Source organism: Plectropomus leopardus, chromosome 15 (assembly GCF_008729295.1).
Source record: "Plectropomus leopardus isolate mb chromosome 15, YSFRI_Pleo_2.0, whole genome shotgun sequence".
NCBI lineage: Eukaryota > Metazoa > Chordata > Actinopteri > Perciformes > Serranidae > Plectropomus > Plectropomus leopardus.
In genome coordinates, this window is record NC_056477.1 from 23,507,057 (window position 1) to 23,524,285 (window position 17,229).

Sequence of the window (17,229 nt, forward strand, 5' to 3'; positions counted from 1 at the left end):
CTTTTATGTAATGTTTTTAGTGCTTTTTTGTTTATGTTGTAATAATATTTGACGTTTGTCTCTCTGTCCTTTTATGCAGTACCATGTGGACAAGAAGGACAGGGTGAATTATGGTCAGACAGACATGCTCATCCACGTCGTCAACAATCAGACCAACACCATCCTCGATGTTGAAAGGTATTCCGTCCTGAATGAAATAAATCTTTCACTCCAATGCTAAATGGTAACACTAGTCAGGTTTCCATCACAGATTTTCCCAAAAATTAAGCAATATTTTCAAAACAGCAGTGACTTGTTTTTCCATTGAGTGATGTTATGCAACCTTTCTCACGATGTTATGCCACTTCTCCTGTCGTGATAATATTCCAAGAAGCATGGTGATGGATGTTCAAAACAGCCACCGCACTAGCCGTCATTATTTCTAATCGAAGGCGACGTAGTGATTAATGGAAAGGCAAGCTGCTTATACGTGGGAGCGGCCACACATGAGGGATTTTTTGAGAGGAAATCCACAGTCCACAATTTCACAAAAGAATTGTGGATTCAAAACTTCCGGATGATCCGCTTAACTTTTGAAGAGTTATGCGATGCAATAACACCTCATGTAGCACCTGCTGCATCATGAGGGAGCCAGTTCCTACCAATAAGCACATCATGTGACTTTCAAAAGCAAAAAAAGTGTTTTTATTGCAGTTTGCAAAATGTGGCTTCTTCAAATGAACTGAAATGTCACCTCATCATGAGAGCGCAAACACTTTTTTTTTGCGATAAATGGGAGTTTTTTTGAAATTGATGTGTTTGCATTATACAAATTTTTAATTCACAATTTAAATTTGCACAATTTGTTAATGGAAACCCACCTACTGTCTTACACATGATATATGAGTACTAAAGAAATGTCCCACACAATGATGCTCTGGCCTGCCTTTACCTGTGTCCTGGTGTTTCATGTTTTCAGGGTCATTCAGATGATCGATGAGAACAAGGAGCAACTCAGAAACCTGTTCAGGAGATACAATGTTGTGGACGTTCAGCCTGCTGTCAGTGACAAACTGCCCGATGACATCTCCACGCTACAGGTCTGCTGGAGCCTCCACAAACTCACAGGCTGCTGCAGATGTTTTGTGGTGTTGTGCTGTTAAACTTCTCTTTCTCCCTCACAGCTTGTCATCATCATTCTGGCCGTGCTGCTGTGCTTGGCGGGGATTTTGTTTGTCACAATGAACTGGCATTATCGCAGAGTGTAAGACGCCTTCAGCGATTTTTGTATTGACATAGATTTATTTTGACTCTTGAGTGAGTCATTTGAAAGCAACTCAGTCATGAACCATGTTTTTAAGCTGCCAGTCTGAAGAGAGATGTCAACATGTTTACCTTCTCGTGATTCTGTCTCTTGCTGTGTTGCAGGCACCAGAGGAAGCTGAAAGCCATCGTTGCAGGATCAACAGGTGAGAAGCCGCTTCGTTGAGGGGAAGGTCCCACCAGCTGTTAACGACAGGATGTGGCTTCTGTGGCTTTTCAGTACCATCTGTTAAAGTACAGTACAACATGTCACTTTACTGCAGCAAGTCTGTTTGTCTTAAAATGATGTGTCCTCCACTATCCAGGTAACCAGGGTCTAATGGATATCCTGGATATGCCCAACACTAACAAGTACTCCTTTGAAGGGTGAGATAATAACTTCATTTTCACACCTTTTTTTGTCACATACTGCTTTGATTAATACTTCATTCACCAAATGCCTGTTTCTTTGTTTACCATTTACAAATGCTTATTCTGTGTTACATCAAATTCATAAAGAAAACGTTTTTCTCGTATGTCTCCACAGAAGATGGTGAACATATTTATTGGTTGATTGGGGACCACATTTAACAACTGCAAAACTATATCAAAACATCTGTTTAAAAACTCTCACACAACTTGTGCAGTATAATCCAAGTCTCATTTATCTAGTCGTATCCTCAGTACTTCCCAAAAACATGCACTTTGGTTAAAACCTGACTATTTTAAAAAAAATTGGACAGAAAGTGAGCTGTGCTGTCTTCAGAGCCAGACTCCAATACTAAGGTTATTTAGCAAAAATACATATGTTTGGGAAGTACAGAGCATAAAATTGCAGAAACAGGACTAGAATTATACCGCAAAAGTTGTGTGAGAGTTTGTAAATACACGTTTCTATTTTTTTGCTGTTAAGTAGTCCTCAATTAATCAATCAGTATACTTGCTGTTTTCAGTGGAGGCAATGTTTTTTGTTGTTTTTTTTTTTTTACAAATAAAAGGTAACACAGCATGACTAGTTATTTACAAATGGTCACTTCGGGGTTAAGTATTCCTTTAAAAGGACTCTCCACAGAATATCACTCTCAGTTATTATGCAATTAAAGTTAAAAATTAAAAAAATGTTATTTTTAGTAATCACAAGTTATTAGTTCTGATGATCAAAGACAAGCATTTTTTTAAATTCCAGGACTCAAAACAAAAGTTGTTACATATATGTTGTGGGTTGCTGCCATGAGGTTGCTAGGCAACCGGTGGAAACTCTAGGAAGGCAAGGAAAACTCATCATATGACCACAGTGTGTCGTTACAGTTCGGTTTTTGTATGGATCAATCAAACAAGATATAAGTGTGAAAAAAAAATACTAAATTATTATTTGCATATCAGTTACTCACCATATGATGCATTGCAGCTCTGTGGTGTCGTGGTTAGCACCGTCGCCTCACAGCAGCAGAGTCCCAGCTTTGAGCCTGGTTTGGGTTGAAGTTTCGACCTTGGTTGGGGGGGGGGGCCTTCTCTGCCAGCTTGGGTTCTCCAGTTTCCTCCCAAATTTCAATGCTGGTCAGGTTAACAGGTGAATTGCCTGTAGTTGTGAATATACGCGTGAATGGCTGTCTGTCTCTGTCAGCCCTGCGACAGTCTAGCGACCTGTCCTGGGTGTACCCTGCCTCTCGCCCAACGATATCAAGGTTAGGCTTCAACCCCCCTGCAACTCTTAAGAGGACAAGCAGCTACAGATAATGAATGAATAAATATAATGCATTGAATTTGCTTCGAAAACTGTTTTCCTCACACTCCTACACAGCGAAAGAATCCAAAAACTGAGAAAATGATAAATTAGAGTAAAACAGCTAGCAGCAAAGATATATCAAAACATCTGTTTACAAACTCTAACACAATTCATGCAGTATAATCCAAGTCTCATATATCCAATGTTATGCTTAATAATTACCAAACATCTTAGCATTTCACTAAAACAATTAGCACACCTGGGCAAGCACATTTGAACTCTTCTCAGTTGAATGCACGAGCAGAGTTCAAATCCACATGCTTGCCCGGGCGCACAACTGGTATATGGGAGTGTTTTAAATAGCAAGATTTTCGTAAAAATACATGTGTTTGACAAGTGCTGAGCACACAACTGGATAAATGAAACTTGGATTATACTCCACGAGTTGTGGCGAGTTTTAACAGATATTTTGATGTTTAGTTTTGTTGGTTAACGAGGTTCCCTTTAACCTAGAATATTTGACTTTTTTGGATTCTGCGTTATCTGTGGAGGCATGCCAGAAAAAAAAACTTTTCTTCATGAGTTCAGCATAACACAGGCGGAGTAACTGCTATACAAATGTTCATTTTATGAGTGAAGAATTACTTAAACTAATGAGCTTCAAAGGTGGTTTACATTCTTCATGCCAAATCTACCTTCTACCTAGCTTCATTTTTAGCATACAGACTTAGTGCGTCTCTGTTCTCTGCTATTCTCATGTAAATCCCATAACACCAGTCTCATAAACCAACTAAAAAAGCAGGTCAAAGTCAAATTTGAGTTGTTTTTTGTTGCTCCTCGTGTTTCCTTTGCATTTTTTCAGTGATGCTGTTTACCTCTACAGGGCTAATCCAGTGTGGCTGGACCCATTCTGTCGCAACCTGGAGCTGGCTGCTCAGGCCGACCATGAGGACGACCTGCCTGAGAACCTGAGCGAGATAACTGACCTGTGGAACAGCCCTGCACGCACGCATGTCAGTACCAGCGTTAATCTGAGTGTTATTTTTCTCAACAACACTCCAAAGCACTTAAATAGATTATATTTTCCTCCAGACTTAAACGCTGTGATTGAAGTCGTCATTCTCAGGATTACACAAGTTTGTGTCGTAAGGCATTGTGCTCTGAGTTAACCCCATTTCACAGCTGACAATTTTAAGTAAGCATTTGTGTGTGTGTGTGTGTGTGTGTGTGTGTGTGTGTGTGTGTGTGTGTGTATGTGTGTGTGTGTGTGTGTGTGTGTGTGTGTGTGTGTGTGTGTGTGTGTGTGTGTCACCACAGGGCACATTTGGTCGAGAGCCACAAGCGAAGCCGGAGGATGATCGTTACTTGAGAGCAGCCATTCAAGAATACGACAACATTGCTAAACTGGGCCAGATCATGAGGGAAGGGCCTATCAAGGTAAGACTCCAAATGTCAGATTATCCATGTAGACAAACACAGGAACACGTCTACATCCAAACACCTCGTTTTGTTGGTCTTGTACTCTCTCCGTCCATCCTTCCAAAAACACATTGGGGGACGAGGTCACAGACAGGACCTTCTCCAGTATGTCCTGAGAAGAAACCAAAGACAGAGAGAGCCCAAGGACTCAAAGACAAGCTGTTGAGACCCAGCAGTCTAGATAAGAGGCCAGACAGTTCTGCTGTGAATACTCATGTGTGATTCTCTAACAGTGAGGAGTGTGTGAGGCAGATGGTGTTATTATAGACTCTGTTTGATCCTAACTGCCGTCCTGTCAGGGTTCCCTGCTCAAGGTGGTCCTGGACGACTACCTGAGGCTGAAAAAGCTCTTTGCAGCACGACTCGTCACAGTGTCCACCAGTCAGGGAGAAAACTCGTCAGTCACCGAGGTGGGCTCAGAAAAACTGCTGCAGTGTTCTTCCTGTCTGTCGCCGCCGGAGAGTGACCTAACAGTCCTTTGATTTCCCATTCTGACGTCTGCTGCTCTGACTTGGCACCACTTCGCTACTTCTGCTATCTCTGTCACCTTGAGCCAGACTTCGGGTCAAATAGAGATTGCACTTACATTTTAGAGTTCAGCTTCTCATTTGCATTGAAGTGGAAGTCCCACTTAAAGGTCCCATATTGTGAAAATCTGATTTCCACTTCTTTCTTTCTTTCTTTTAATGCATATTGTGAGAATATCAAAACACCCAATCCACAGAGAAATGCACACACTCTGTATTCAGAAACTGTGCTTTCAAAAAAAGCTGGTAGGACTTCAGTAAAGTTGCGATGTCACAAATACACTATAAAAAGGTAAAAAGTGCTGCCTCAGTGCTATTACATTCATCTCCTGGATACGGTGATGGTTCAAAGATCATAGATGTATTAAGAAAGCCTGGATACAGCATGGAGGCAGGCACATCTCATTTCTATGAGAGCGGCTCAGTAGTGCATAAAGAAAAAAACGCTCTAGAACCATGGTAATGATGGGGTCCATCAAACATGCACACTAGAGACCTACGGCAGCCAAATGCAGCTGAGTGTGACAGAGCGGCTGACTTCCGCCGGCGGAGCAGCTGACACTCGTTTTAGCAATATACTAGCTTGAATGCCAATCAGATAATTCAATCTTGCCACTTTCCAAATGTTATTGAACTGAACAGATGAAATCTTAATAATGAAATCAATCATTTTGCAGAGCTATTGACGCTACTGACGCCTCTTTTCCAATGTAAGTCAATGGGAAAAAAAGTCTCTTTATGGCATCACGTGACGGACCCGGGCGGTGTAATTCCACTTATGGCCACAATATGGACAGAGGGTGAATATGGGTATATTTGTGCATACAGTAGGACAAAAAGTGTATTTTAAAAATTAAGCATGTAAACATGTTCTAGTAGAAACCCAAAGTAAAAGTATGAACCTGAAAATGAACAATATACGGGGCCTTTATTGCTAATTGTTTGCAATTATTTAACCCAAGTCTGGTATGAAATGTATTCTTCTTTGCTGATCAATCTTCTTGCTACATTTCCAAGTTGTTACTGAAAGTGATTGATTTCTCTCTTGAAAGTGTTGCTTCCACTGGTTTAGCTCCCTCCAGCTCTTCCTCAAAGCTCTCTTACAAAAGCTGACATATTCAACATGATGCCTTGTAAAAACAGTATCAGTTGGTTTATTCTCTCCCTCTCCTCTCCTGTCCTCCTTCAACAGCTGATACAAAGCGATCTAGACGACGATGACGACGAGCGCCTGGGCATGGGTGGAGGTCGTGGCACTATGCGCTTCAAGCACAAGCTTCCTGTGGAGCTGAAGGGTCCCGAAGGTGTGCACGTGGTCCACGGCAGCACAGGCACCCTCCTGACCTCTGACCTCAACAGCCTGCCAGAGGACGACCAGCGGGCCCTGGCTCGTTCTCTGGAGGCACTGAACGCCGACGGGGGGCTTTATTCTGAACGCAATGCTCGCACAGAGTCGGCCAAGTCCACCCCGATGCACCGTCACAAGGACGGGGACACCCTGTCGGAGAGTCCCTTGGAGATCACAGAGTTATGACTAGCCGAGGCCTCGCTGGTCTGAGCGCAACCATGACTCGTGTGTGTCCTTGTGCCTCCATGCCACCACCCTGACAAGGTTGGAGAGGACTGGAGGAGGAGTGTGTGTAGTCTAGGGAACCTCATCAGCTGACCGCGATGCATCAGTGAGACAGCCTGCAAGAGGACTTACTCACCACTGGGTTGGTTCGTGTGGGTCTTATGTTGAAGGTGGTCCCACATTGGGTGCTTCAAGAGAAAGTCCATTCAGATGATCTTTCGGATGTGGAAAACAGAAGCAGGGCACTTTTCTTCAGCAAGACAAAACCAACTGGTGTCATCGACTCTCATCCAAAGAGCCTAGCAGAAAAGACAGCGCCTCCCTGTGGGAGAAGCTTGTTGAACCATGACCTTATAATCATCAAAAGGTGCCTCATTCTCACTAATCCTTTTGAAGTCATACCTGGACTGCATACACTCACATAAACACAAATATACACACACGAAAAAATGAAGCTCTACACACTCAGACCAGCGGATGGCCATCAATGGGACATTGAGAAAATGACGCAATTCCTTATCATGTTTTCTTTTTGCCAGATGATGCAATCAGTGTTGACGGAGTGACGATGGGACAGTAAGACGTTTCTCTCTCAGATAATAGATACATTTTTTGGTTGGGAAATTAGAGATGGACATGTAATGCAGAGAAAAGCATTTCAAATATTTTCCTCACGATGATGCTCACAGAGTGGCATTTTCACTTAAGGCCAAGAGCAAGAGGGGTCTTGCCATTTTGCAATTGTTAAAGTACTGTAGTAGTTTGATAAAAAGGTGTTTTTGTTTGGATCAATGGCAAAAAGACAAAACACTTTAGTCTGTGAATATTCAGACCCTGCTCCAGCTCTCCATCTCCAGCATAGACTGTCAGTCATGTGCACGGAGACTCGTCACTAATAACCGAAAGACTCCTCAACTGAAGAAGATGAGGGAAGACGGATCGAACATTGTGTCCAAGACTGAAATCACTTGAAGAAAAAAAAAAAACTATGAATCTTTTATGATAAATTTGATATTAAAATCAGTCAAAGAAAGCCTTGTAAAGGACTTACAGATGGAATTTAAAAAAGTATGAATTATCCAGTTTTATAGATATAAAGATGGCATTGTGCCCACAGAGACTTTACACTGCCACCTGAGGGACTAAAAGAGTCACGCTCAAAATGAGCAACGTTTGCTTTATTTTTTTATTTTATAGAAAAAAGTGAAGGAATTGAAATATTTTTGAAGAAAAATGCTGGCTTACCAAAACAGGTAGGGCATAAATTTGGGTGTTTGGAGTATGTGCATATTGTGCTATGGTGACATGTTGTTCTGATTTTCTTTATATGACAAATGACGCTGTTTCTGATGAGTGGTGTGTTTTTAAGATTAATTTTTTATATTCCCATTTTGTAAGTTTTTATTTCGTTGTCATTATTGTCACCAGTCCTGAGATCTGTGTTGGGAAATGTTGGATGATCTGTGATAATAAAAGAAATATGCAACGGCCTTTGACCTCAGTCAGTTTGGCGATGGGAGAGCAGCCAAGAACATGGAAACCACAGCTCAAGCAGGATATTAAAAGATCCCGGCAGACATGACAATCTGAGAATCCTTAATTACTCGTGACACTACATGTTTATATTCCAATCTCAAGGTCGACTTCTGCTGCTATATTGACAGGTTGTTTTATCCGACAAAAGGCTAAGTTGGCAATTCAAAACAAACCAATTCCGCCGCTATATTCCACTTGAATAAATGCTTAATTTAATTCCCTTTAGTGCATGCAGCAGTTTTTCACAACTCAGCATCTGAGGCGGTTAGTTTAGTAAATACTACCATCTAGTGGTTGTCGAGGGTAAACAAATCACAAAGAGTTTTAGCACGCCACTGCATTAGTTTATTGTTTCCAGGTTACATAGAAAAGTTTCCATCAATTATATTTGTCAAAAAAAAAAAACCTGATGGGCAGAGGATTCGGCCCCTGAGGTCTTCTCCGCTGCAGCTGGTCAGACTGCTCGGGCTGCTGAGCTCCCTGATGTGGCGGTGGTGCTGCTGGCTGGCATCTTCTTCAACGTCTTGTTTAACTGTAGGAAGACGGAAGGATTACTTTTTCAGTTTTTCACACAAAAGCTATAACTCCAAGTCTTATGTTTAAAAAACAAATCTTTTCAGGGAAAAACTACCTGTGGAATCAGCCACTGGCTATGTTTGGAAGAGGTTTTTTTAATATCAGTATTGTTGACTGTACTTTAAATTTCAAACTGGCTCTAATATTAAAACAAACTTTCCTGTGACAGCTTAAAATCAATAACAACTCCATTATTCTGCACTTTTCCATTAGTTGGCAGAAGCATGGTGGATCACTTCTCACCTCCTCGAACTTGTGGATCTGTCTGATGAAAAAGTCTCCGTACCGACGAGCGACCTTAGTGTCAGCGATGTGGATCATGTCCTGTGGAAGTGTTGAGAAAAAGCTCATTAAACATACAGAGCTACTTACAACAAAGTGCAATAGTAAACAATACCACCCCATAACACTGTGGCCCTCTTTAGACCTGGTGTCAGAATCTGTTCCTGTGATCCGAATCCAAGTGGACAGCTGAGACACATCACCGTTCACGCCTGTGCCCATCGTGCGTCTCCAGCCGAGCACTTGTGTTCAGATTTTGTTACTAGCTGCTTTTTGTTTGCTAGCTGCTCATGTTAGCGGTGGTGTCAGTGCAGCTGGAGATATCACTGTCAGCAGAATTCAACCTGTCTCCTTCCACAGGGCAAAACGATGGTCGGCCACGCAACACTCCATTCAACTCGACATAAAATGGGTAAGTTAGAGAGCATTAGCGTTCTGTCGCCTTAACAACCACCACATCTTGCACTGATGACATGATCCTTGTTAGAGACTCGCTAGTGTTTATACCACAAAAGACGTGGTTGAATGTGCTCCAGACCAACTCAGCAAGTAGTTTGAGTAATCTGATCGGAAATGCGTCTTGGTGGCCGTTTACACACCTTGTCGATGTAGAAGTCGACCTCCGAAGCAGACTGGAACTCTCCATCCAGAGCTGAGATGCCGCTGGTCCACACCAGGTTCTTCATCTTGTGTTTAAAGACGAGCAGCTGAATGCGAAACTCCTGCTCACTCATGTCCAGGAATCCTGCGAGCTTGGCGACTGGCATTGTGGTGTACAGCTTCAGGAAGCTGCACGGGACACATTGTGACTTAATTTACATGTATAAACATCCTGCAACTACATCTGACTCACAGGTATGTAATTTTTACACGACTGCAGTGCTAGTGTTGATTCAGCCAGGTAGCCATTGATATAAAGAAATTATTCAGGACTGATTGCGATGATAGTCCTGGATTAACAAAACAGATCTATCCAGGACCAACATGACACAATGTGGGATTTTTATCCAGGGACCATCCTACTTGGCTAAATCACGTTGTGCGGGTGTCACGCTACACCTATAATAAACAGGTGGTGTTAATATACCAAGACATGCTGCAAAGAGCCAACAAAGGCAGAAGATGCGACTAGTAGTGATGGATGTAACAATGCTGGATTTAAAAATGATTATGTGTTAAATGGCTTTCTACATTTTTTGAGGAAGGAAATGCACTTGAAATGTTTGTTAGCCTGAAGAATGTCCATACTTGTATCTGCATCAAACGCACATAGTTGGCATGCGTTACCTGCGAATGGTGGAGAGCTGGGCCTGCTGCTGCACCTCCTCAGCAAACACCTTCAGCTGCTGCTGGAAAGGCTCTTTGTGGTAGTTGGGGTGGACGTTGTCGTAGTTTGGCACCACAGGTGACAGGAACTTGGGACAGGCGAAGCTGAACAGCTCCTCAAACACCTGCAGGTCTCTGGGAATAAAGAGGAAACATTTGTGTGAATGTTGTGTGAGAGTGAAATTGTGTGTAACTGAAGGACATCAGTTATAACTACCTACGCTAAATTTCGAACAACTTCATGAAGCTATAGCTGGCCCAGTGCTTAGACACACAAGCAAAGAGATACATGTGTTTGTTGTACTTTACAGTATCATGACACTTAAGTATCAATAGAGGCCTGTCTGGCCAAAATAAAAAAACTTTTACATGGTAATGAACTATGCACAAATAAAATAAAGGTGACAGAAAACGACAGTGAGACAAACACTAGATCTCAAATACAGTTGTTCCAAAACAACGTGATGAATCTCTTTCTTACCCTTTCTGCATCCGCAGCATCTTGTCTCCGTACTTCTCCCTCAGCTGGGTGTGGATGCTCTCGTCGATGCGCATCGGGTACATGGTGAGAGCGATGGCCAGCAGGCCGTGCATCTGCTCATTTTGTTTGTTGACCTAAAAAACATTTTATACAAGGACTGGCATCAGTTTCAACTTATAGTGTATTAATTATGTGTCACAGACATTTTTCTGTATCAGTTTGAACTTGTCAAAAAACTATTAAATTTTTTTTTAAAGTTCTAATGAACATATTATGATCATGTTATAATAGATAAATAATCCAAAGCTTTAGTTAAAAAAAAAAGATGTCTAAGAAGCCCAGCTCTGACTGACCATCTCATACTTATATGTTGACCTCTGGAACATGTTTCTCGTCCTCTGGATGTAGAGCAGGATGTTGGCGAAGACTCGAATGGCATCCTGGTAGCGCCTCATCATCAGGTAAGCAAAACCCACGTAGTAATATGTGGTGATCTGGCACTCGGGCACACGGGAATACATACTCTGAAAGACAGGAAACAAAATAGATCCAGGGTGTGGACTAGACCGATGAAAACACAAGAAGATGCAGCCTAAAACTTGGTGACCATAAGTCAATAAAGCCGGAAATACTGGAAAAACCAATCTGACATTGTTTGCTGTGACGAGCGCGTGTTTGAGCGACACAGAGAGAGTGACGGTGGATGCAGCTGTTAACAATCAAGGCAGAGAGGAAAGTAGCTGTAAACTGTCTTGTTTTATTAAATGTACAGTCAGTTTAAGTTTCACGTTTCCCATTATTACATCTTGCATCCCTGATGCAGGGTGAAGCTAGCAAGTTTATGAGACACTGAGTTATGGCTATATTTTTATGATGGTATCATTGTCAATGTACACTTTCAGTTTCTTTGACTTGTTTTATTACAGTAACTGACAGGAGACCAGTGAGATTAATATTCATTTTTCATGTACTTATGTTCCCACAAGGCCTGTTGCTCTGATGTGTTGTTTTTTCCTCCCTGATTTCATTTAAGTCACAATGACTATATTACACGTTTACAGGGCTTGACATTACAAGTTAGACAATTCTACTGAGTTTTTGTTCACATTGTAAGATAAAGTTATTTGTATTTGTAATTTGTTCATCAGTTCGTCTTATTTTATCAGAACACAGAGGCCTGGCCTGCATGGAAGAAAAGTTAATCAATATGAGGCCCAGCTGCTTGTTAGACTGTCTCCTGATTTACCCTGGTCTCATTATTATTATTATTATTATTACAGGGGCTATCAGCGTTTATCTTAATGCACAAGGTGCTACCATAACACAGAGAGATAGAGACAGTAGGATTGGGCCAATCACAGTGCAGTTTGCTCCAGATGACGTGTGGCAACATAAGTGGATACAAAGCACTGGATCGTCTTCTGATGGGTGGACAAGGCCGAAACAAATCTCTGACCTCTCCAAAGGAACCATGGGAAGACCAATACATTGGCATCGTTTAGCATCGATGCCAATGTACTTTTATCATTGAAACGTGGATAAAATATGGACGGAAGACACCCAATATCAGATCTGTCATTATGGATTTATTGAACAAGGTCCTGTTAAAACACCCGAATTCCCAGGTTGGACACCGAGGCCTCTAAAAGAGCTACGATGCATCGGAGACATCCCTCTGAACGGCACAGCCGGCAGCTTTCACAGGTGAAAATAGTAAGGCGATCCGACAAAGGGTCTCAAAGTTATTAAGAAAAAATTTTTAGAGGGTTAAAAATCAATGTTTACGATTTTTTAATCAATTCTGAATCGTTAAAAACAAGAATCAATTTTTCCCCCACCCCTATACTCGAGAGTATCATCATTAGTGGTACTCAGCCATGCCATTTTTTACATCAAGTGCCTTACCTTCTTGTTGAGCTCAATGTTCTCCAGGACTTTGATGGCCTGGTAATAATCTCCAAGCAGAGAGTGAAGCCTCAGCAGCCCCACCAAGCTGAAGTAACCCAGCATCTTGTACAGGGAGTGACGCCCATATTCTCCAGCCACGCTCTCTGGGTCCCCTGCAACACACCGACCACAGCATGTTAGCTGCCTTGAAGAACCATCTTCACTCAATACACTGAAGTCTACATGCTGAGTTACTTTCTCACCAGAAGAGTTACGAACTACTAAAGGTGCATTTTCATAGGACTGTAAATCTACTGACGCCTGCGACTGCACCTCATTTTGGTAACTTTAACAAGGTCCATTACCTTACATTTTTAAAAGTCAAGATTCTAAAAACATTGAGGTTCCCTCTATGTTACCCTCCCATGTAATATCTATTCGTCTTTACCTCCGCTGGTGTAGACCTCCAGCTGGCGGTTAATGTTGCTCTTATCCACCAGGGAGTGGAGAACGTTGAGGACGCTGTGGACGTTCCAGATCTTTGGGTTGTTCCTCAGGAATTCTATCTCCTCCTCTGACTTTTTGGCCGTCTTACAGCGGTACTGACTGAAGGACTGGAACTGGAAATTAAAGTGTGCAAATTCAGTATTGGTGTTAACTGCATTTAAACATATTTTCTTTGTGCTTTTAGACGAAAGTGCAATATGTGATGTAAACCACATGGGTGGATTATGCATCATTAATACATAAGCCATGTTGGTTTTTTTGCCCGTGCGACTTAAATTGTACTGCATAAGGTTGCAGTGAGCTCTGCACCTCTGTCTGTCTCTCCTCTAAGCAGGGCGGAGAAACGCCATGCTATATAGTCAAAGGCAAAATGAGAGACTCTCACACTGAGCTGAAAATAAATGAGGGCTTATAACTTCAGTAAATAATGTAAGAAAACAATTTCATACTATGATATCGCTTTTTGTGTGTGGTGTTTTGCGGTGGGCTCAGCCACTGCTCTTGCACAGACACAGGAGCCGCAGAGTCAAGGAAGGGTGTGCACCATGTTACCAAGCATTAAATTAAAAACACCTGTGTGACCGCTGCCATAAAACAAAGGATCGGATCAGGTTCTATAACCTAAATATAGCCAATACAGATCAGTCAAAAAATGACATGATCACCCTGAGTCTGACGTTTGTGATTGGATCTGGACATCCCAAATATTAACCATAAAAAAATGAAAGTCATGTTACAATTACTGGAAAATACTATTAGAACTGGTCTTTATTGAATCAAATTCTTACTTGTGTCTGTTGTCTCTTTTTTTGTTGTTGTTAAATGAGGACGTGTAAAAAAAAAAAAAAAAAAGAAAAAAAAAAGAAAAAACAACTAAATAATGGTACCTGATAGATGAACTCATCAATGATGTCCCACAGCCACTGGTTTGGGAGCTCCAAGGGGGCGGGACCATCAGCATCTGTTTACAATCACAAACATTTCCATGTGACTCATCTCTCATTAGGTGTTATTTTACATTGATAACTAAAGGTGAGAGGAAATTGCATTTGTAGGGCTATTATGGCAACTTACTGAGAATGTAATTGAAGAGGTTGCAGTAATTGTAGTACGACTCAAACCTCTGGTCCAAAGTTGGTCCACCCTGATGATCGAGAAAACATTATTTACGCAACACACTGGAGGTTTTTGCACATTTTGCAGGTTGCGTTTATATTAAGCAGTTACTCACGCTGACTTTAGCGTAAATGTGTCTGTAGTACAGCTCCTTATAGAGGATGAGGAACACAGCATCTGTCAGAGATAACAGGCAACAATTACATAAATCATTCCCACTGCTGTTCTGCACAGGAATCAACTCATTTATGAAAGAATCTGCTTAAATCACTCAGACATCTATCAGTTAATACAAATGTAAACCCCCAACAAAACCACATAATTATTTTACCTTTTGAGCTTATTTTACAATGACACATACAAGTATAAACTAATTTCAGTGGGAAACTATTAGGCAAATGTTAATTTCATTTATTAGATTTTGAGAACCAATTCAAGAACGAAGAGAGTTTGTGCAAAGGCAGAAAAGAAATAAAGTATAAACTCACCGTTGCCAACGAGTGATGCGATGGCCTCAGCCTCTGGCCAGGGAGAGTTCTTGAAGAAACGGTCAGTCAGCTTATTCCAGCTAAACAGGAACAAAATAGTAAAGTTAAGATTCTTATCACTCATACACACACATTATTAACGACTCTGATGTATGTTGCAACAGCATCAGCACTGCAGAAAGAGGTTTATTTATAGAGAGTTGAGTTCACCTGTTCTCATAGACGTCCTGGATCTCATAGATCTTCTGCTCAATGCTCTCGCTGGACACGCGGTTGGACTGCAGCTCATAAACCTTCTGATCAATTAAGTCAGAGGTTGTTTTATGGAAATACTGCAGGAAGTTCTTGATCACCTCTGGGATGACGTGGTAGGTCTGCTGCTCATACTGCCTTTCATAGGCCAGGTCTGCTTTAGGGTCACCTACAGGGAGATGTGAGAGTGAGGAGGAGGAGACACGACTCATGCAGCTCTGGAAAGAATTAAGAGGTTACTGCAAAATGATATGTTTCTCTGTTTTAATTTTTTAGAATTATGTGTTTGAGTAAAGTGAAAGTTTTAGTTTTATTCTATAAACTACTGACAACATTTTTTTTTTATTTTACCAAAGTCTAAATAAAGATGTTGTCATTTGGAGCAATTATTTGAGAAGAATGGCAACTGGTCAAAATAACAAAAAGAGGCAGCGCTTTCAGATCTAGAATGATGCAGAGAAAACAAATTAGTATGGATTATTACTTAAAACATTAACATTTTAACATTTGAAGAGTTCAGAAATCAATATTTGGTGGGATAACACCAATTTCTAATCATAGCTTACATGCTTCTTGGCATGTTCACTGCCAATCTTTCTCATTACTGCTGGGTGACTTTATGCCACCAATGATTCAATAATTTAAGCAGCTCAGCTTTGTTTTCATTATCTTGTCCTTTTACAAGAGGATAGTGAGGATCACAGCGGTGTATTCATACATTGCTTGGTGATATATGGTTTGGTTTTAGGTTGTTCACCAAATCAGTGGCTCATCAAGTCAAATTAATGAGGTGCTTGTGTTGAAATGGAATGGGTACCCTACATTTAGAGATGCCGAAATCAGAAAAAAAATTGAAGTGGTCTTTCATTTTTTCGAGATCTGTATAGTTCAGCAAGTGGAGATAAATATTTATTTGTGTACTAACCGGTGTGCAGGTCGTAGTCGTTTGGGTAGGCGTAAGGATCGTACTGTGAGAAAACAGAGGACATTTGTTACTGATGCAGAGTTAACATCCGTCAACCGGACTGTCATCGGTCTTGTTCGCTTACTTTACCCATCCTTTAACATTTACTCACAAAACTACATCACAGCATTACAAAATTACAGAGAAGGCGATGTTATGGTAACATTTTCTTCTAAAAAGGCTACAACAATCATTAATATCATGCTGGCTCATCGAAAGCTGCTGTTATGCCGGTGGAGTTAGGCTAGCTATGTAGCTAGCTAGCTCGCTAACCGACTACTACATAGCGGCTTATTGTTTACGCTGAAATATTGAAATAGGTAATATAAAAATGTTCACTGACGTCTTCTTCGTCGTGGTAAGACATGGTGCTGGTTAATAGTCCAAGCTCATAAAGAAATGGAGAGAAAAACGTGTGCTCAGCTAGCTAATGCTGCTAAACCACGCAGCTGGCGGCTGGGTAGAAGACCGGAAGCGGAAGGAAGCAGCAGTGACGTGTACGAAACAATGCACTGAAGCATTGTGGGAAAGTGAGTATCTGTGTAGTACCGTATGCTCACGGTTGAAGACAAGACAGTTGGTTCCCAAACCTGTTTTCTTTGTTTGTTTGTGTTTTATTCAGTCTGTAACAATACAAGGAGCCTTTTGTGGAAGAACATTATTGATATCATGGATTTAAATTGAATGTTTCTTGTTAGTTTATGTGGTGTAAATGAAATATGTAGGGTACATTTTCTCCTTAGCGCCACAAAAGACACAAGTCAAGGTACATCTTATAATATTTTTTAATGAGTTTGCTTGACCATCGGCTTTTCTTCTCTGTCTGGTCGTCTTGCTATAGTGGGAAATACATGTTTTCTTCAAAATTCGCCAAAATTACACCAAAAAACATATTCAGAAACTTTGAAATATGGTTATTTGTGGAGAAGTAAGAGACATGCATTTTCCCTCAGTCTCACAGGGAGGCTCTAAGGATAGTAGCTATTTGTAGCTACAGGGAAGGTCATGATAGCTATATATTCCAAAAAAAAGTCACACCCGGCCACCCCCTACTCTACTACTTAAAGTGCAGTCCCTAACCCAATGTTACAACTTGAAATGTTTCATGTTATAATCAAAACCCTTTAGCATGAAACATTTCACGTTACAAGATAGAAAAATATATCTTGTTATGATGTAAAATATCTTGTTATCAAATACTTTTCACGTTATAATGTGATACTGTTTC

At 41.1% G+C, this 17,229-nt stretch overlaps 2 protein-coding genes across 2 annotated transcripts in view; one reads left to right on the forward strand and one right to left on the reverse strand.

Annotated features, from left to right (window-relative positions):
• The window catches only part of cdh23 (cadherin-related 23), a 227,593-nt gene extending 220,938 nt beyond the window's left edge, over positions 1-6,655 (forward strand). Inside the window, exons 60-68 of the mRNA XM_042501637.1 lie at positions 80-177; positions 959-1,079; positions 1,164-1,243; positions 1,408-1,448; positions 1,608-1,668; positions 3,891-4,020; positions 4,325-4,444; positions 4,786-4,896; positions 6,206-6,655. Of these exons, the coding sequence (XP_042357571.1) occupies positions 80-177; positions 959-1,079; positions 1,164-1,243; positions 1,408-1,448; positions 1,608-1,668; positions 3,891-4,020; positions 4,325-4,444; positions 4,786-4,896; positions 6,206-6,547 (1,104 nt within the window). The 3' untranslated portion in view covers positions 6,548-6,655. The remainder of the gene's footprint in view (positions 1-79; positions 178-958; positions 1,080-1,163; positions 1,244-1,407; positions 1,449-1,607; positions 1,669-3,890; positions 4,021-4,324; positions 4,445-4,785; positions 4,897-6,205) is intronic.
• Positions 6,656-8,444: 1,789 nt separating this feature from the next.
• Positions 8,445-16,495, reverse strand: LOC121955014 (eukaryotic translation initiation factor 3, subunit 6 interacting protein). The gene is made up of 15 exons (XM_042502788.1): positions 16,345-16,495; positions 15,963-16,005; positions 14,996-15,206; positions 14,786-14,865; positions 14,413-14,474; positions 14,256-14,325; positions 14,069-14,142; positions 13,123-13,294; positions 12,693-12,847; positions 11,141-11,311; positions 10,788-10,921; positions 10,268-10,441; positions 9,580-9,769; positions 8,942-9,022; positions 8,445-8,654 (listed from the first exon to the last, which is right to left on the reverse strand). Exons 1-15 carry the CDS (start codon positions 16,366-16,368, stop codon positions 8,577-8,579), a joined length of 1,719 nt encoding a protein of 572 aa, XP_042358722.1. The 5' UTR covers positions 16,369-16,495; the 3' UTR covers positions 8,445-8,576.
• Between the last annotated feature and the right edge of the window lie 734 nt (positions 16,496-17,229).

Coding starts and splice junctions, on each gene's coding strand:
- LOC121955014 (XM_042502788.1), bottom strand. CDS start 16,368: ATGTCTTACCACGACGAAGAAGAC. Junction 14,475..14,785: donor CGCATCACTCGTTGGCAACG/GTGAGTTTATAC, acceptor TATCTCTGACAG/ATGCTGTGTTCCTCATCCTC. Junction 9,770..10,267: donor CAGCTCTCCACCATTCGCAG/GTAACGCATGCC, acceptor TGTCCCGTGCAG/CTTCCTGAAGCTGTACACCA.